The sequence below is a fragment of the Rutilus rutilus genome (genome assembly GCF_951802725.1).
Source record: "Rutilus rutilus genome assembly, chromosome: 21".
NCBI classification, from domain to species: domain Eukaryota; kingdom Metazoa; phylum Chordata; class Actinopteri; order Cypriniformes; family Leuciscidae; genus Rutilus; species Rutilus rutilus.
In genome coordinates this window covers 8,580,828-8,602,683 of record NC_140226.1, presented here as the reverse complement: position 1 = coordinate 8,602,683, position 21,856 = coordinate 8,580,828, and the positions used below count along the sequence as shown (strand labels likewise).

The window sequence follows — 21,856 nt, the reverse complement described above, 5'->3', positions numbered from 1 at the left end:
TGACTGGGATCGTGTCTAGCCTTTGTAGCTGCATTGAGACTGACATGGGGGTGAGTAAATTATCAAGACATTTTTATTTGAAAGTGAATTACTCCTTTAAAGTTCCTGTAAAGTCAAAATTAAGTATGTGTTCTGAGTTTGTCATACCACCGAAAAATGTGTTATTAGACACCCAGCCCAATTTCAATGATTAAAAAAGCCGCCAAGTAAATAAAATAAGCTATCAAAATCTCGAAAAAATGAGCAGTAGTCTCAGCTCTCAAACGCTGGGGGCATGTCCGCTGGCTGCGCTGAAACCACGCCCACTCGCGGGAAATATGACTCGCGCACAGCTCGTGCATGTCGGCGCGACGGGAGGATGAAGGCCGAAGCGGACAGCGGGAGATAGTCGGTTCGGCCCCATTCACCAGTAACAGCGGATTATCAGTGAATTCCAGTTGTCTCCAACGAAAGTAAACTATCCTGATCTCTACAGAGGCGGGTGTGGTGGTGATCATCAGCTCTCCATCAAGGTAACGCGTTAGCTCTTCACAAGATAAATCCACCTCTTCTTGATATGATCATTTTTCGGAAATTTAAATAAGGACACCGATCTGTTTTCTAAGTGATTGCATCCAGGGAATACGCATTTACATGACGAAGGCATAGCCAGAGCCGTGGGCATAGTAGCTAGCAAACTGTAGGCTGTCTGATAGTAACTCGCGATTGAGCGATAGGCTTAGTGACTCCGTGCGTCATCAAGTAGGGGCCCAATCAAGCTCAGGGGGTCGCAGTGCGTCATCGAGCCCCCGTTTTAGCCCCGCCCAAAAAATCCGGCTCACAGCAAGGGTGAAAAACTGTTAAACGGTCTAACTCCACAATTTAGTACTTCACAGTTCTCAGTCTTTGTAACATGTTTTAGCAATACATTTCTAGCACTTATAATGTGTTTAGAATTTTTTTGTAGAATTGCCTTTACAGGGACTTTAAGAATTGCACAAAAAAAATTGTATTACAAGTTTTCTGAAATGTTTAAATATGCAAATTATGCATTACAGTTAATAAAATACAGCTGTTCATTGTTTGTTCATGTTAGTTCACAGTGCATTTCTAATTTTAACAAATACAACTTTTGAATTTAATAATGTATCAGTAAATGTTGAAAGTGAAACTAATATTAAATGTGATTGTTAAATGCTATAGAAGTATTGTTCATTCTTAGTTCATGTTAACTAATGTAGTTAACTTATGTTAACTAATGAAACCTTATGGGTAAAGTGTTACGAGGCAAATTATATTTCAATCAGTCAGTCAGTCAGTCAGTCAGTCAGTCATATTTATTTATAGAGCACATTTAAAAAAAAAAAACAGCTGTTGGCCAAAGTGCTGTACAAAGTGTAAACAGGTATCCTAATGAGTAAACATAAAACACACAAATAAACAATACACTACAATTTATACCACTAGGTCCACTTATGACCATAAGCAACAGTAAATAAGTGGGTTTTAAGCAAAGATGTAAAATCAATGCATGTTGGTGCAGTCTTTATGTAAGACGGCAGATTGTTCCAAAGCTGTGGAGCGGCCACTGAAAAGGCACAATCTCCTTTCAATTTTAAACGTGTCCTTGGAACCGTCAGCTGTAGACTACTGGTTGACCCAAGTTGTCTAAAAGCATTATGGTGGGATAAAAGGAGATTAGAGATGTATGGAGGAGCCAGCCCATGCAAACCCTTATAAGCAAACAAAAGTGTTTTGAACTCAATATGATGTTTAACTGGAAGCCACTGGAGAGAGAACAATACTGGTGAAATATGTTCGCTTTTCCTTGTTCCTGTTAACAATCTTGCAGCAGCATTTAAACCTTCAGAATATACAAAGGAATAAAACTGTAAAATGTGGTGCATGTAAGTGCTCCTAAAGTACAGAATTCTCCTTTTGAGAAAACAGCCTTTAAAGATATGTACTGTAATTGAAATCTAAAGAGGCAAATAGAGTGTGCTATACAAGATACACTTAAAAGTGTATTTTGGATATTTTCTTTCCACTTTCTTTCCAAAAAAAAAAAAAAAAACCCACTATGAAAAGCTAAAAAAAAAAGGGAAAAAATCTCAAAATTGACAGATGCATGAATTTTTTTTGTTTTTGCCAGTAGTGTCTCGCCTTCATGAGTAAGGCAATCCCAGAATACATCATGACAAGCTCTAAGATGCTGGATATAAATGTCCCTTATTTTATGTAAATAAGGAAAAGTGCCAAAATAATGGAATCTAATAACAAATTATTTAAGGCAAAGACACTTCAGGTCTTTTGAGATTTTGTGCTATTTTGCTTCCATGACATGCCTTCTTTCCGACTAGTGGAAAGAAAACATTCACAATACACATTTAATTGTTTATTTTTTTACACTTCATCTATTTAAGCATGTACATTTAAATTATAATACATATCTTTAAAGGATGGGAGAGTCAGAAATCTCTACTTCATCACTTACATACAAAAAAACGTAACAGTTTTACTCCTATCTATATTAAGAATGTTTAAACAGAGCGGTTTGCTCATATATCATTCACCTGATTAATATAATATTGTATTCCTAAAACATGGCATTTGTTCTGTCTGTTGACAGTATTTTCTGATTTATGGAGTGATACAAAGAGATATCCCAAATCCCCTCTGTAAAAACCTTTAACTCTTATATGTCAACAAAATAAAACAAGAATTTTGAGTTGAATTTCAAGTTCAGATTTCTGTTCTGAAATGTATGCAAATTAGTGCATATTTCATTAGATAATGACTTATATCATGGCATATTTAAATATTTCAGAAAACTTGTAATACAAAATAACTGGCTTAATGTACTGTGAATAATCACCTGGGGAAATATGTTGATAGTGTATATCAAGTGTTTTATACTAGTTTCAGCCCGACGCAGTTATCATTTTAACATCCTGCGCCACGTTGTTTATGCATTTGCGCCCATTTGTGCGCCCATGGGTGTGCTAGTCTGAAACCGAGGTGTGTTCAGGTGCATTGTTTACGGGTTGCTATTTTGAGGCAACTGAAATAGACTGTGCCATTGACCAACAAAACCTGGTCTAAAGTCAATGGCGCAATATTTTTATTTTTTTATTTAAAGAGCGTGTTAGTAATATGAGCCTGTAGGTGGATCCACAACGCGCGCGCACTTTACTTATTACACACACAGGGATGCGCAGCAGCACACAAACTTGCCATATATTAAAAATAAAAGGATTACAATGTAAAATATGAATATTGTGTACATAAATATATGGTGGAATCTGGCTTGTCCCGTAGATGGTCTGCTTGCTTTAACCTTGCACACAAGCAAATTCATGTCCTCTCTGGAGAAGCGTTCAGTCTTTCCGCTTGCAAATTCCGGCATGTAAATAGCAATTGGCGCGATCGCAACTAGGAGATGACAATCTGTTTATTGCACGTTACGCCCAAAACACACCCATTACTCATTAAGAGAATACGGACAACCCTTTAAGACCATGCGCCGGGTACGCCGACCATTTTTCCCGTCGTTAAACTAGCAGAAGTGGATTCGGACAATTGGGGCCATAGTGTCTTGCCTTAAGAAATGTAAAACATTTTTGTGTTGGCTGTATATTTTTATGCTTGTTAGAGCATTACATTTTTAGCTCCTCCACTTATATGGAGTTGCTATCTATGTAGAGCATTCCAACTTGGCCGCTTAAGAGGATCCATTTCAGTCATGATGCCTTAGAAGACTATATAGGCTGTAGATGGCAAGGCAGCTCAGAACAGCGCTAATGTGTCACACGTTAATCATAAAGAAACTATAAGCCATGCTGAAGAATGTACCGGCAGACAGTCGCGGGCGAGTTCTGGGCGTCTGCATCTCTTGGCGGGCGTGTGGCAGCATGTGGTAGCGCTTGGCTTCGTTCACCAGGTCCCTGCAGGCCTCAGAAGATTTGATCAGCTCCTCGTTGTCCACCACGTTCAGCAGGTAGCTGGGATGAATGAATGGAAGCCGCACCACCGCCAACAGCTCAGACACATGCTGGGTACACGACAGAGAGAAAAACAAGACAGAGAGAAATAATCGAATGAGAACAGAGAAAGAAAGAGATAATATAAGACAGCTTTGTGCTATACACAACCTTAATTGTGGTCAAATCACTGTTACGGATGGCCTCATGCCTTATTGCATTATTATTTTCATTGACTGAAAAAAAAAATCTCTCTGTATAAGAAAAAAATCTCTCAGCCTGCTAGAAAAAATTAAACAAAGTCTTCCGAGGGATGCTGTGTGAGGATGCCCATTATAACCAAAGAGGTACAAAACAGATACTGACACACATTAATATGTGGCAAACAACCTCCGCTAACAGCATAAACATCAAAACAAGTTCAAATATTGAAAGCTGGAAGTTAAACATGTTCTTTTTTGATTTTCAGATGATATACTTTCAACACAAACAGAAATCACGCAAATGATTTATAAAAAAAAAAAAAAAAAAAAAAAAACATTCATACAGATTGGTAATTCAACAGACATAGGCATGTTAAAAGTCATGTTAAAATCATTTAAGAGTTCATTGAAAATAAATGAAATATTTTTAAGAAGTTGAATTGAAATGAAATGTTATGTTTAATTAAATTTAAATGAAATGATAAGACTATGTATTAATAATGTATTTATAATTATATTTATTAAATAATATAAAAAAAAATTATGAATACATTCAAATTAAATAAATGGAATTGAAGGAATTAATACAAATGAAGGAATAAATAAGTGACTAAAGAATAAAAAATAAATAAAAATGGAAGAAAAGTGAATAAGTACGGAGTCCCTAAAGGGACCTTTGCAAAAATAAAAATATATCACACCATAATCACACCATGATCACGAGTGTAATCAGAGCTGGTCAGTTTTTATTTGTTTGATAACAGGCCACATGAACAGCTTGAAATACAGGTGATCCTTTCCAAAGACTCCTTTTTCAGCTCGATCAACATTGGGTTGCCATGGTGAAAAATCCCAGCGTGGCATTACTCCTTGTCCACTATATCTCCAGCGAGATTGTAAACACAAAAAGACACGGTCAACAGCTGGTGCGGCTCTCCTTCGCTTTCTCACCAGCAATCGATTTCAAAGGGAGCCAAACTGAGGGCTTAGTTTTGAGCAAAATACATTTGCATGTACACATTGTATTTCCAATGGTCTAGAAGAGAAAGGAAGAAAGGTCAAAGATTTACTGGTGACAGTGGTGGCATTTTACTAAAGTCCCTGGTGAGACTGGAAAAATCTGCACCATCACATTCAGATAGTTTATCAATCTGGCATTTCAGGTAGGAGCTCAAAACCATTTGTGGCGTGAGAAAAGGATCAAATAAATGAAAAATGGTTTCTGAAAAAGGCGTTTCTAGCAATCTACAGCCAGCATGACCGCTGGAGAAATCCCTCAGGATTACAACCATTCCCTCCACTGCTCAGGCAATCAAGACTTTTTACTGAATGATCTAGGAATCCAAATGCAGCTCCGCTCACCACTCCGCTGAGCATATCTGCAATAATGTCATGCCATGAGGGAGCCAGCCTATGGCACGCTGAATACCAGATTAAGACACAGAGAACAGCACAAACCACAGCTTTTCTGTGAAAAAAGACTGATGGATGAATCATCAAATGCAACGTTTCAGCAGCTTACAGGCTGAATGCTTTGTAATGCTATTAAAATATAAATGCAAGGTCAGAAAACAAGAAACAAAACTCTGAGTGCAAACAGTTCTGTGATGTGCATAAGTTATTCCGGATGGAATCAAATTCATGAATTGCCCTCTTCTTCACTTCACGACATACACATTTACATTTAACCATTTAGCAGACGCTTTTATCCAAAGCAACTTACAAATGAGGAGAGCAATAGAAGCAATCAAACCAACAATAGGGCAAGAATGTGTGAGTGCAGTAACTAGTCCCAGTTAGTCTAGCACAGTACACACAAAGTCAGAGCTTTCCCTATCCGATCGTTTTTTTTTTTTTTTTTACCTCGTTCTAAACACGGCATCGTCTCAATAAATATCTGCGTACACACAAAACCAGACCAGACCAGTATGTGGTGCTGTTATTCTACCACAGATATACACTAAAAACAGAGAAGAAGACTTGGAGCATGCACATAAACCTTGTGCGCTGTATAGACCTTATTCAGAGCAGCGCCACGACAGGTATGAAAGTGAGGCTGTGAGGGATAGACTTGCCGTGTTTCCAATGGCATCCGCTGTAAAAATCTGTATACAGCTCCTAGATTACTTTCAATTTTCCACAGCTTATATTGTTGGGAGTTTTTTTAGCAACTGAAATTTCTTGGAAAGATATTTTTCCAGTGTTTCATGAACAGAATAATCAGTACAGTACAGCCCATTGAAGAGATGCATGTCTGTCCCTCACAGCCTCACTTTCATTCCCATTAAAAATCAAAGATGGCAAACACAAGCATGTAGTCCGCAGTTGTTGTTGCTGTTATGTGAAGTAGCATTGTCTAACTAGGGTCGACACGTGGGATGATGACATATATAAATATACAGATTGGCTGTACACACGAAAACGCAAGGGTGTCATTTTCAGATTTATCCACTCTGGGACCTGGTTTAAAAAAATAGCGGTTTCAGGCTCCCAAAACGGCAGATCTGTCTGGACGATACACAATGTTTACGTATACAGCTAAACGCGTCTCCGTGTGGACAAGGCCTTAGAGTGCAGAACTCTTAGCACCTAATTAGCCTTGAGTGCTTTGATCGGCAAATAGATACATAGAATAGTAAGTGTTAGGGGGCTTTCACACTGGGCTCGTTTGCTGTGGTGCTGATCGTTTCCGGCGCCCCCCACAGCGCTGGTCTGGTTTCACACTCAACTTGATTCTACCGAACCCTGGTGCACTTGTGTTCATCTTACATCATCACAAATGTGCATGATAGAAAACAGAACGCGGGTCAATATATTGTGTTTTTTTATTAATTTGGTGCTATTGAGTAAACCACACTTTGGTTTACTGTATGTGTGTAGCATGAAGGTGGCTTTCTGCTGCTTGCAAACAGGACTCTTTACAGGAGACACTGGAATGCCATTCATTTGCTGCCCTGATTGCATGCGCAGGTTGCTTTTCTTCCTGAACAATTGCGCAACAAGTCTGTGCTACTTTCACATTCACACGAATTGCGGCAAAGTTCGAGTGCAACCGAACTCAGACCACCTCCTCCAGATAGTCTTGGGTTCGGAACCCTGGTACACACACGGGTCCACCTTGAAGCAGTCAGGGTAAAGGTCCATGAAAGTGATTTTGTGCCTCTTTGGGATGGCACCATGAGAAGCTGTTCACTTGCAGAACACAAGCTTCTGGAGAGCACGTAAGTCTGAAGTAATGAGTTAAAATATAGGGGTGAAGAGCCAGTGGTTGTTCTGTAGGCAAGCATCAGTGCCTTGAATTTGATGCGAACAGCAACCAGTGCAATGGCAAGTTACAACAAAATGAAGAGCAAATGATCCACATTAGATGTGCTTCATGCTTCATTTGCGCATGGGAAATGTGGTTTTGTTGTGCAAAACTGTTGCATCACTACTAGACCAATTAAACCTCTGGAAATGCTGTGCATGCAAATGCATTTTGCTGAAAACAAAGGGCAGTTAACAGATGGGTGGATTCATTCTTAGCTTAAATAAATAAATAATATGGTGTTATTGTGCAAAACTATTGCATCACTTCTAGACCAATCAAACCTCTGGAAATACCATGCACCTGGATTCAGTTCGTTTTAAAAAAAGGGCACTTAACAGATGGATGATTCATTCTAAGGCTTGGACGGTATTTTAGAGGTGTCAAGACAAAACCGAGCTGCTATGAAACATCACAATCTGTACGTATCCTTGCATGCATCATGAGGCATCTGTCAATCCTGACACAATGATGTGACACTCTACTGATGCACAAACTTCTGTAAAAGCGTCCTCACATAACAGCTGCATTTGTACATTTGAACGCAACAGAACAGACGCCAGAACTTCTGAGCGCTGTGTTTGATACTCATCAAATTGCTATTGATCTCTAACAAGTAAAAACTCAGTTTCCAGCATCTGTCAGCCACGAGTTTCTGATTCAATACTTTTGACAGATATTCTCATTTACAGGAGGAAGCGACTTCATTGTCTTTTTTTTCTTTTTCTGAAGAAAAGACAAATCCCAAAAAGATCTAAAAAGAATATCTGTTCTCTAAAATATATTAAGAAAAAATCTGTCTGGAACACTCTGGTTAGTCAATCGCTGCATTCTGCGATCAGTTTGCGAGATTCATGGAATCGAAGTTTGCGAGATTCATGGAATCGAATCATTGAAAGTTCCTACTTAGTAGAAATTTTCACCACTATTAGTTTTACAGGAAACAATAGTGACCACAGGTAAACAAACTTGCTGATGTAATGTATGGTTTGTATAATTACTCAATTTTGCACAGCCATTCATTCTCAATCGCAAGTGTGTGGCATTTAAAACCTGGGCATATCATAAACTTTATGGTGGTCAAACTTGCATTTAATCCGCAAATCACATGCGTGCCGAACCGCGGAGCCTGGTCTGTACAGATCACGGACTATCTACGATCCGTTTAACCCCCAATTACACGCATTCACACCTACGGACAATTTAGCATCTTCAATCACCTATACTGCATGTTTTTGGATAGTGGGGGAAACCGGAGGAAACACACAGACACAGGGAGAACATGCAGACTCCACACAGAAAGGACTCCTGGCTCAGCCGAGACTCGAACCAGAGACGTTCTTGCTGTGAACGTGCTACAAACTGAGCCACTGAGCTGCCCATTAGACATAAATGGCCCAATTAAAAAACATCATCTGGAAAAATTCATCTTAGACTGCAAAACAAATGCAATGCAATGCAATAAATGAAAATGCAATGCAGTATTTTATTTTATTGCATGGCTGACTGATAACACAAACTGCTAAGATCACAAACTGTTCAAAATAAAATAAAATAATTATTGGTCACACCAGTTACTGGTCTCTAATATTCCAGGTTTATATTCAGGTAATTTCAGATATACCTGCTTTTGTCAAAGAACAACTACCTTGGGAATTGGTCATTTTACGCATCAGTGTGTCTCAGAAGGAGAAGTCCAGACATTACAATGTGCTGAAAGTCAAAAGTCCACTAGTTTTCATCTAGTTTCCACAAGATCAGGGGAAAGACAATCAGAAGACAAAAAACACCACCACCAACAACAACAACAACAAAACAACTATCAAAAAACACACCACCACCCGCCAAAAAGATGCCGTCCTGACATTAAAATAATCACTGTAATATTTCATTTCATGGCCAGACACGCTTGCTGTGCTCTTCACATTTTCCTCGAGGCATATAATAAACAGCGATTTCCAAGGCAAGACATAACATGCTGGAATCAAATTTGAGATGTTTATTTTGCTGCTTGTAAATATAAAATTGTTCTATCAGAGCCATAAATCAAAAAGTCAAGCAGCTCTATGAGCGAATCTGTGTACAGATGCTAATAGAAAGTGAAAATTCATGGAGATTTTCTTCTTGTGTTTCTGTGCTTGAAGGCACATCCGTTTGATAAAGAAATGCAAAAAAAGAGAAAATAGAGAGAGAAAGAGAGAGAGAGCTACATACACACAAAGACAGCCATGCATTAAAAATATATTAGATAACAGGAGGGGAGACAGAGAGCACATTCCTTTGACGGGACGGCAGACTGATGCTCAGCCAGTGTGAGAGCGGTTTGATGGATGGGGAGCGTCGCTGTGCTGAAAAGAAGACAGATTAAGCATGTCCAAGAAACACTTTTCTCTCTATGGATTATATAGAAAGATGCGTATCCTGGAACAGCACAACAGTCAGCGGCACTACAGCTGGACAGCGTTGTGTCTCTAATGATGCCTGTGTGTTGAGATAAAGCAGAAGTCTGCGGCTCACTTTGAAAAATGACCTGGGAAAACAGCCTCCATCGCAATACTCAGCAATTGCATTTCAGCGTAAACCAGAGTCAGCACAGAGGCCAGAGGAGAGCGAGAGCTGCCGGATACAGACAACAACGGTTCATAAACACATGACGTGTCGGTGTCGGATCCTTCCTACTAGAACAGAACAATCCAAATCGTATAGTAGATCAAATACTAAACTCATATGTTAAAAGAAATTTAGCTGATTTTGATTTAAAATATATAATAAATTTACAATTTATTTATTTATTTATTTATTTATTTATTTATTTATTTATATATTATATTATTTTACATTATGAATATTAAACTTTTATAACTATTTTCTGTTATTACTATGTATGACCTTTGGAGTGTCTTCTCTCAAAAGAGGCAAAACATTTTTTAAATATGTGTAGTAATAATAATAATAATAATTAAATAAAATAACAACATAAAACAACAAAATAAATAAAAATAAAAAGATTTGCTTGAGCTTGACCAAAGGATATTTCTGAAGGTCTGTGAAATCCTTTTTTTATAGAAATGCTTGTAGAAATAAATAGTGGATAATTTATTTGAAAAATATTGCAAATATAATGTACCCAGCACATTAATTACAAATTGTAGTTGGTTACTGGTTTCAAATTACATAACACAAATTGTAGTTAGTAACGTAATCCATTACATATTTAAGGTAATATAATCGGACTACTTTTTGATCAATGTTATGTTACTTTTGACCTAACTTAATGTTTATCACATTGATTTGAATAAGATAATCTTGAATCATATTGATATAAAAATACAAAGAGAAAAAATATATATATACATTTTTTTTGTTTTCAACAACACTCACAAACGCACTTAATGCACTCACTGAATTAAATATTACATTGCGTCAGGGTTCATGATGGAACTGCAAGGGGTTTGTGAGTTCAATTAAAATCTGTTAAGTTATTGAATCATAAAAATGTAAAATTAAAATAAAGAAGTTTAAAATAAAAACATTCAATATAAAAAATAAAATAAAAGAAAAGATTTTTACAAAGCTTTTTTTTTTTTTTTTTGTCGAACATACTTGTTGTGACCTTTACATGTGACCTTAATGTTTACTTACATTGCATTGATGTCAGAGAACCGTGAACTTAAATGCATTTATTTATTATTATTATTGACAATTTTATTATTAACCTAACTTAATTAAGTTAAATTAAGTTAAAATCTCAGAGGGGAACAAAAGTAAATATATTAGGTCAAACAGGTTCATCTGTCAAAAAAGTTGGGGAATTCCTGCATTGCATGTAAATCTTGAATGACGTGACTTTGTACATTTAATGTGCTTGAAAGACAAAAGTCCTCCAAAGACAGTAATACAAGGTTAAATGTCTCACTGAGTGATAATTCAAATAATAATGACTGTGTCGTCAGGAGCCAATTAGATATGCTATGTTGCAATGTTGATAAAACACTTCTTAAAAGTCATATGATTTCTGTTAATCCAGTGATCAAATGCTGCAAGTCTCAGTTTTCAGTGATAGGCACATGACTAGAGGCTGGTCTGTGTGTGCTACTGTATATACATATATAAGAATGGTCTTCTCTCGAAAATTGGGCATGTAGTCCATTTTAGTTTGCATATATAATTTTCCATTTTTGTTCAAACAGATTAAAGAATATCAGAACTTTCAGCACAAGCATATACATTTTTAAGAGTTTAGTCAAAAGGTTTAGCAGAACCGGACTGACCCTGTTCCACTGGGTGAAAAAAAAAAAACACAAAAAACATGATCAGCCAAGTTTATGGGTCTTCACACAGCACAGTCTCAAGAAAAGATACTTAAAGCACTTCAAAAATGACCAAAATTGTGGAAAACCTGCCAGGTTATACATATTCATACCCATCCATCCCAAATGGGTCAATTAAATCAAACCCTGACCAATCACCCTTTTCCCATTTCTAAGCACCAGGAAGCTCTTTCTTTATATTTGAAAGCGCATTGAATTGGTTTTGCTGTAATCCGTCTTGTTAACATCCATGACACATTAACTGAACAATGAAAGTTAATCCTTCAGCACATTAAAAAAACAAAAAAAAAACATCTACTCATTCATTTTCACCTACAGCATCGGTTTGTTTTGGTGAGGAAGTTGTCATTTCTGGTAGGATGTACTGTAGGCGTTCTGCTGCTAAAAAGAACTAAGAAGAAGAGAAATTACTGTGCAATAATGAACGAAAAAAACTTCTCAGAGCTGCAAGCACAGCCTAAAAAAAACTTGCATTAAATTTAATGAAGGTACTATTTAAACGTCCATGTATTATTTTAATTAAAGTATTATAATAAATCTTAAAAAGCAGGGCTCGTCTTCTAGCTTTCATGACTTAATTCTAGAACTTCCATCCTGCAAATGTACAAAACAAAATCAATGTCTTTTTACCTGCAATTTTGAAACCCTGGTCTGAATCTTAAACGATTGCCTGCTGGATGGATGTCACAGAAACTGTCAAAAAAAATCCTATTTCACCCAACAATCAAAAGGAAAAAGAATAAGCAATTATATTTTACATATATTTTTGGTGCACATTCACTCCTAAAATAAATAAAATAAAATAAAAAATAAAAGCATAAATTAATAAATCAATGCATGTATGCGCGTTGTGGACCCGCCTATAGGTGCATATCACTAATGCGCCCTTTAAATAACAAAAAAATAATAATAATAAAAACACTGTGCCATTTAGACCAGGTTTTTGTTGGTCAATGGCACAGTCTATTTCAGTTGCAAATAGCAACCCGCCATCAATGCGCCTGAACACACCTCGTTTTCAGACTAGGTGAACATGGGCGCACAAATGGGTACAAATGCATTTGCTATTTAAACATCGTGGCGCAGGACGTGAAAATGATAACTGCGTCGGGCTGAAACTAGAAAAAAAAACTTGCCGCCGCATTGCCCTGGGTGTATGATAGGGCCCATAGTCTTTTACTTAGAAACTGAAAACACATCTACAGTATATACTGTATCCAGTGTAGACAGCGTTAGTGATTATAATAGGTTCTATTTGCTATTGATGCGACTGCAACGCTCACATCCAGTGGGCGGGGCTACGGTGCGATGATGAATACCTATTCGTCAAAATTTTGCTCTGGAGGCTGTCGCATGCAAATGTATTTGCCCATGTGACGCCACAGACCCTATAATATCAAAATGAGCTGTTTTTGGAGCTTGATTAAATAAATGCTTTTTTTATAATGAGGATGTTGTTTTAAACTAGGAAACGTTTGCATACATGGTGGCAGCCTTTAGCACAAGACACACACCATCTAATCCATAGCGTACGGTTCAACACTGGATTCAACCTCAGTAAAGCTGACAATCAAAATCAGAGGGAGATCAACACAGCAGCAAAGTTCACCAGCTCTCTGTGTGCTGAGTGCTGTGAGATGAAAGACTGAGACAGATGTCCTGCTGTGAGCCAATCTACTGAGACAACGCTGGAGAACACCTGAGACCATCATTAAAACAACTGACCCGATAGAGCTCAGAGTGACCTCAAACCACAACAAAAACACCTTTATATCACCACTTAAAAACAGTCTGACATAAAGAGAAAAAACGTCCTTACATAAAATGGTTTGTTAATGTCTAACGTATGGGATTTTTCACCTGTTTTATGGTGAAAATTGTGCATCTTATCACTTAAGACATGATGTCAAGACTGTAGGATAATTTTATAGATTCTTAGTTTATATGTAAAGATGTTTTGTCTGGATATTCATGCTCAATGGTGTTTTTAGCCCCCAATGGCTCCTTCCAGGCAGCTAACCCTAACCTCAACCTTAAACCTACCCATCCCCTCGCTGCCTGGAAGGCGCCGTTGGGGGCTAAAAACACCAAACACCGATATTCATTAGGTTAGCCCTTTTAGGCTGATTTAATTCCAGACTGTGTATTTCAAACCAATGCTGAATTAACCTGCTAAAAGAAGTTAACTATGGCATAAAAAGAACAAAGATACTTATAAAAGAGCAATTAGCTGTGGGAAACAGAAGCCAATATTCTTTAAAAAACAATTGTTTTGATTGTGTTCAGATACGGTATCTTATCCAACACTCAGAGGATGTTTAAAAATTATCAAGCGTTAAGAACATAAAACAATTTTCATTTTCCATCCACTTACTTTATAATCCAACAGCATTCAGTGGCACGATATTTCCATATTTAGACCAGCCAAACGAGTCACAGAAGAAAAGCCCATAAAGTTACAGAGTGTGATTTATATACTTGTCTGTCAAACTGGGGAGAATACGCAGAATAAAAGAAAAGAAAAGAAGAGAGAGAGCGAGAGAGAGAGAGAGAGAGAGAGAGAGAGAGAGAGAGAGAGAGAGGCAGAGACTGTAAATAAAGAAATGCTTTTTTCCCCAAAGTTCTGCTTCAGTGCCATGCTGGATTTGTGATTTCATAGGCTAAACTCCTGGGGAACAGCGTGAAGTAGAGGAACTCATTTCAGCCTGAACTCAGTTTGCTTTCCTATCCAGCTCCTTCTCAATGGAGGCAGTGCAGGGCCAAATAAACATAAGGTCACTGCATCAATCTCTGCTGTTTCCTTCTCATGCCATCTGATCCAGTTTCACAGCGACGCTTAACGCACTCCAAACAGTGTGCTCAACATGGCTCAGAGATTCCAAAAGCAAATTTATTTAATAGGCAGATGCAGATGGAGTGTAGTCAGCCTGTTGTGGAGTATCTTCTGTGTTTGGATTAGCCTAATATTATATTGCTGCAATGAATAAATATTGGCTGCAAACAAACAAATAATCTTAAACTCATGTTAAATCATCTAACAATCCATTTAAATTGACTAAATGAATGTTAATAAAAAATGTATGAGGAAAGAAAAAAGATATATATATATATAAATGATACATACACATAATCAAAATCATTCAACCCCCATTGCAAATCAGGTTTATTGGCAAAATGTACAGACTTTCAGCTGTTTGCAAAGTAATTGATATAGCTCAACACAACAAATGTTTCAAGTGGTATATATATATATATATATATATATAGCAGAGAGAGAGAGAGAGAGAGAGAGAGAGAGAGAGAGAGAGAGAGAGAGAGAGAGAGAGAGAGAGAGAGAGAGAGAGAGAGAGAGAGAGAGATTAATTGCATAATTACTGTGAAATTAAGCATACATCATTTATCTTGTTTAACGTGTTTATTTTTTTCATAATTTCCTATAACCAGCAAAGTAAACTTATCAGATTGAAAGATGATTCTCTCAAAAATGGATTTTCTGCACACTTTTATCAAGCTAAATTTAGGTCATTTTCCAAAAATGGACACTTGGAAACTCCAAAAGGACACCTAATAACCAAATAATGTAAGGAGTCCATATAATTAATACATTTATGCACACCAAAAAAAAAAAAAAAAAAAACGTTTCAGAATTCAGTGTACAGTATGTATACAGGGCAACAGCAATGAGCTTGTAGAGGTTGTTTAAGTTTTAGACATGTAAAGTTGCGATTCTGAACAGGACCACATGGAGATGCCAAAAAAAAATAAAAAAAAATAAATAAACGACCATCCGCCTAAAACTAAACCAACCGCCTGGAGCTGACTGCATTATATGGCTACAATAGTACACAAATCCATTCAGAAATACTAATCACATCAACATACATACACATGCCAGATAAAAACGTTATCCTGAATGTGTGTGGAAACAGCATGAATGTACTGAAATGTGTCATAAATACAATATGTGCGATCAGTGCGTCGAGAACAAACATACATGGTTTGTTTGTGCATCAATAATAATGGACACAGGCCTGCATACTGTACGACTCCTGTACGTCACTGCATTCGGCTTTACCTTGATTAAAATTCGCATCCATCAAAACTTTATATGCGAGAAGCTGGCTTGCTTTATCCAGCCGAGAAATATATATATTTATTCATTCTTTATATACAGCATATACACATAGATATTTTTATTTTCTATATCCTTAAAAAAGCTTCAGTGTCCTTAAAAGTACTTTTTGTTCTTAGCTTGTACTGTAGCTTGCCCTAAAAAAGTTAACTTGAGTATATTGACTGCAATTTATGTATCTTTATGTATTAGTCTCTTTTAGCTTGACAAGCTACTGTCAAAATAGCTCTCCGAACACTGCACATTCATACGCATTTCCATTTAAGTTTGACATTAACTTCTGAAGGACAGCTTCATCTGGTGACATTTAAATAATGCAACCAATGCTAATCTTAATTAGCATAGCACATGTTTTTAACTACTGCTGACTGTTTAGAAACTTAAAATAAACCCTTTAGCAGTACGCTTGCGTAACGTCTCTTAGCCCACGGAAACAAGTTATTATACTGGAGAAAACCTGCCATTTATGAAACTTGTAGACCTTCAGGCATGGGCTCTGTTCCAAAACATAGTGAGCTGTTGCAGTGATACTCTAATACGCACAAATATACATACAACAATTACGTAAAACTCTTTACATTTATTTAGATAACTGAACTTTTCTAGCAATAATTTCGATATTGAATTAATTATGGGTATTTTTTTCCACAGCCTTCATGCCACACTGCAAAAAAAAGTCGTGGCCTACTGGGAGTCGGACTTGAAACCCGAAGGTCGCAGGTTCGAGTCTCAGTACCGGCAGGAAATGTAGGTGGGGGACCCACTGCTCCAGGTGTGTGATCATTTTGATCATTTTGATGATGACTTCATATCAAGTAAATATATCTGAATTTAAGAATGTACAGATATTTGTACTGGAAAACAAGTCAAAAATACCTAGTCAGAAAACTTCAGTGTAGAAACACACTTCATCCTTAAAAAAGCTCACTAGGTTTTTGGAAAGGAGCCAAGGTAGTCTTGAAACAGGTCCTTTGTGATTATTGGTCTAAACAGCAAACATTAAACTTTTGTAAGGAACAATGACATCTTGGCCTGAAGCTCTGATGTCCAGCCGGAGTGGGATGATACACTTCCCGTTCAGTCAGTTCCTCTCTTTTCTGCTACAGAACAGCATGTAATCAAGTGGCTTTTAGTATATTTAATGCAAGGACATAACGGCACGTTTTCAAGATGATTATCTCCTCAAACGCTCAGCATGTTTCATTTCCGTATTACTGGGACTTTTTTCAGACCGTCTCTGAACACTCACACAGATATGAAAATCAGTAAAGTCTACTGCACCTCAAAGGAAGAAAATAAAAGACCATTTCTCAATAAGGATAGCACATTTCCAGAAATTGATTACTTTCTATGCACACCAGTGATTTAATCTTGCAATTCTGTCAAACAGGCAACAAAGAACGTGATGTTTTGGCTCCTTTTCAGCTTTTCGTCACTTTCCGATTCCGGCAGGATCAGACCTGCTCTGAAACTCTTCTGGCTTCCATCCAAACACAAGCTCCAGCTTAAACACCAAGGATGAAGTATTCCTTCAGCACACATTCAGATGAGGCATTGGTTTACATTTCATTCTCTTATTCTGGGACTGAGAGCTGGTTATACACATTTTTTGAGGGCTGCTCTATCTTTCATATCAACATTCCTGTAAATTTAGTACTCTAAAAACTAGTTCAAACGTTTTTGTAAGATTTTTTTTTCTTATGCTCATCGATGCTGTATTTATTTGATCAAAAATACAGTAAAAAATAAATATTGTGAAATATTACAATTTAAAATATCTGTTTTCCACTTGAAACTGTTTTAAAATGTAATTTATTCCTGTGATCAAAGCTAAATTTCCAGCATCATTACTCCAGTCTTCAATGTCACATGATTCTTCAGAAATCATAAAGGCCCATGAGTCAGTCTAGTATGGCCTATGCAACATCTTGTATACCCAACCCAACTTGGTCATATCTGGATTTAAAAGTGTAGATGCAAATTTCTCTCACCACAAGGTATATCTCAAATAACTTATTATTTGTTATTATAAGATTATGACATTCTTCCCATTCTGCTTGCCATTTATATAATATATACTGGTTGATAATTTGGGGATCAAGAAACATTTCTTATTACTATCAATGTTGAAAATGGCAATCAATGTTGATTAATATTTTTTTTTTTCGAAACCGTGATACATTGTTTTTCAGGATTGTTTGATGAATAGAAATTTCAAAAGAACAGCATTTATTTGAAATATAATTATTTTGTAACATTATAAATGTCTTTACGGTCACCTTTGATCAATTTAATGCGTACATATACACTCACCTAAAGAATTATTAGGAACACTTGTTCAATTTCTCATTAATGCAATTATCTAATCAACCAATCACATGGCAGTTGCTTCAATGCATTTACGGGTGTGGTCCTGGTCAAGACAATCTCCTGAACTCCAAACTGAATGTCAGAATGGGAAAGAAAGGTGATTTAAGCAATTTTGAGCGTGGCATGGTTGTTGGTGGCAGACGGGCCGGTCTGAGTATTTCACAATCTGCTCAGTTACTGGGATTTTCACGCACAACCATTTCTAGGGTTCACAAAGAATGGTGTGAAAAGGGAAAAACATACAGTATGCGGCAGTCCTGTGGGCGAAAATGCCTTGTTGATGCTAGAGGTCAGAGGAGAATGGGCCGACTGATTCAAGCTGATAGAAGAGCAACTCTGACTGAAATAACCACTCGTTACAACCGAGGTATGCAGCAAAGCATTTGTGAAGCCACAACACGCACAACCTTGAGGCGGATGGGCTACAATAGCAGAAGACCCCACCGGGTACCACTCACCTCCACTACAAATAGGAAAAAGAGGCTACAATTTGCATGAGCTCACCAAAATTGGACAGTTGAAGACTGGAAAAATGTTGCCTGGTCTGATGAGTCTCGATTTCTGTTGAGACATTCAGATGGTAGAGTCAGAATTTGACGTAAACAGAATGAGAACATGGATCCATCATGCCTTGTTACCACTGTGCAGGCTGGTGGTGGTGGTGTAATGGTGTGGGGGATGTTTTCTTGGCACACTTTAGGCCCCTTAGTGCCAATTGGGCATCGTTTAAATGCCACGGCCTACCTGAGCATTGTTTCTGACCATGTCCATCCCTTTATGACCACCATGTACCCATCCTCTGATGGCTACTTCCAGCAGGATAATGCACCATGTCACAAAGCTCGAATCATTTCAAATTGGTTTCTTGAACATGACAATGAGTTCACTGTACTAAAATGGCCCCCACAGTCACCAGATCTCAACCCAATAGAGCATCTTTGGGATGTGGTGGAACGGGAGCTTCGTGCCCTGGATGTGCATCCCACAAATCTCCATCAACTGTAAGATGCTATCCTATCAATATGGGCCAACATTTCTAAAGAATGCTTTCAGCACCTTGTTGAATCAATGCCACGTAGAATTAAGGCAGTTCTGAAGGCGAAAGGGGGTCAAACACAGTATTAGTATGGTGTTCCTAATAATCCTTTAGGTGAGTGTATATACACACACACTGACCCCAAACTTTTGCAGTATTGTACTAATCCACTATAAGATGTCTGAAATACTCTGAACGCACGCAGTAAACAAATACAACATGGAAGACCGACTGTGGTAAAACTATATTAGTTAAATTGGGTGGTACCAAATTCCTATGTACCGCATTTGATGAAAAACTTCTCTATCGTGGGACATTATGCAGGAAAACAGATCTCCAGGATCAATACCAAGCAGCTCTAGCGTATTTATGCAGTACATGACCACCAATGAAAACAGCCTGATTTACATCACTAACCAGGGTTGATGTAGACATGAGCCAGCTCTGGTTTCCTACCTGGACTCTGCTGCTGGGATCCTTTTTAATCCATTTGATGACCGTCTCATAGACCAGCTCCTCAGCTTTTGTGTTCAGGCTGTCGTTGGACATGTAACTAACCAGATCTTCTTTGGAAATGTTCAGGATTTCATCTTGACCGGCCACATCGGGGAAGTTCTGCAGGGCGAAGGCCTTTGCCATGTTGTGGAGCTCAGTGCACTGCATTGCCTCGGCCATGGCCAACACTCCCAGACAGTTACTGGCCGTCAGCTGTTTCTCTGTGAGAGGAACACACACACACGCATGAGCAAGGAAACAAACCCTGAACGCATTAACAGTGAGAGGTGTTTGGAAGATTACATTTATCCAAGTGTGTTGCTGCGAATATAATATTGCAAGCAGTGGGATAAACACCTAAGCATGGGAATCGATTGGACCGGAGGCTCACCGGGGACTAGCTCAGACAGACACAGACCTTTTTTTTACAGCATTAAAGGTCAACAAAACCACTAATAAACCTGCTCATTCTTCATAATGCACAACTAAAACAACAGTTTTGGCTTAAACCTGTATATTATTCATTTGATTTCCATTATGTGATGCATTGATTGTAAATTTGATCACCCATTCAAGTTAGGGCCGTCAAATAAAGTGGAAAAAGCGTCACTTCATCCACTTGGTTCCATTATTTACAAGAGTGATAGCCACATTCTACAACCTATAGGTGGCATTTCAAACACTAATTTTTAATATCAAGTAATGTTTCTGTAAATTTGCCGTATGTTGAATGACATGTTTATAAGTAATTCACACTTAAAAGTGACATTCTTATAAAAAAATGACAAATAGAAATTACAGCATTATATTTTAATTTTGTTTTGTACAATAATTTTGACTAATAATATTTTACAAGAGTTTAGTGATGCTGTGTGCATTTAATTTCAGAATAAATCTATCATTATTTTATATTATTGCTGTAACCACTATTACAATTAATTAAACTGCATCACTTATTTGCAAGATTTTATAAAGGCTGCATTATCTACAACCGTAAATAACTGTTGGCTTTAATTGGGTGAAATTGCAGGTGCGAGCATTATTCTCGCTGCGTTAAATCAAGCATATATGAAGAGCTCTGGATAAAGGCGTAAAGAAACCACACGTCTCGTCGCAGCACTTAAAACACAGTTATGTGTAATGAAAGCACACAAGGTTATAAAACCATTAATGGCTTTGATTTCTATCACCAAATACTTCAATGCACCATCATGATTATAAGAACTCAGAACTCTTTCCAGCTCATGAAACCTTGACTGCCCGCAAGATGAATCTTCTTTGGCGAGCGTTCACTTTTCATACGCATTCAACTGTCATGTTGCTTATCTGAAACAGTCACGCTAACAAGAAGTTTTAAAGTCAGTCTTGCACATTTCGATTTTTCTTCTATAACTTTTTTGTATACTGAAGTAGATGGAGCACTCCAGCAACTCCCACCAGGAGAGAATGTCATTTCATAGCTGTTGAGGTGCTGATAGATTAATAAGCTCCAGATCCCAGGGAAGAGAAGTACAAACCAGAGCTGTCAAAGCTGCCGACATTTACTTTTTGATTCCGAGCTAAACTCATTATTCACATTCCTCGCACCTGCCTTATCAACACAAATCTAAAAAGGGCATAATTCATGAGTGTTAAAAAGCATTTTGATTACTCAATTCAGTTTAGTGCCGTCAAATATACTGAAAAAAAAGTCACTTCGCCACTAGTTACTCAAAGCTCTAACTATTTACATGAGTGACAACCACATTCTACAACCAAATTCACTCCTAAAAATCACAAATGACTAAAAAACGCCTATTTATTATCTTTTACACAGACATAATAAATAAATAAATAAATAAATAAATAAATAAATAAATAAATAAATAAATAAAGCTAAGTGAAAAACCAAAACCAAATGAAAAAAATATAGATATTTACATGAATATTTTATAAATACATATTATATACACATAATAATAAATATAAAACATAAATAATAAATGTAAAATAAATATTATAAATAATTGGTAAACAACTATGT

General features: G+C 37.2%; 1 protein-coding gene across 1 annotated transcript in view; it reads right to left on the bottom strand.

Annotated features, from left to right (window-relative positions):
• LOC311281147 (kelch-like protein 29) overlaps positions 1-21,856 on the bottom strand; it is a 176,887-nt gene that overhangs the window by 68,143 nt on the left and 86,888 nt on the right. The window contains exons 8-9 of the mRNA XM_084393871.1: positions 19,795-20,054; positions 3,832-4,030 (exon numbers count right to left, since the gene is read on the bottom strand). Of these exons, the coding sequence (XP_084249997.1) occupies positions 3,832-4,030; positions 19,795-20,054 (459 nt within the window). The remainder of the gene's footprint in view (positions 1-3,831; positions 4,031-19,794; positions 20,055-21,856) is intronic.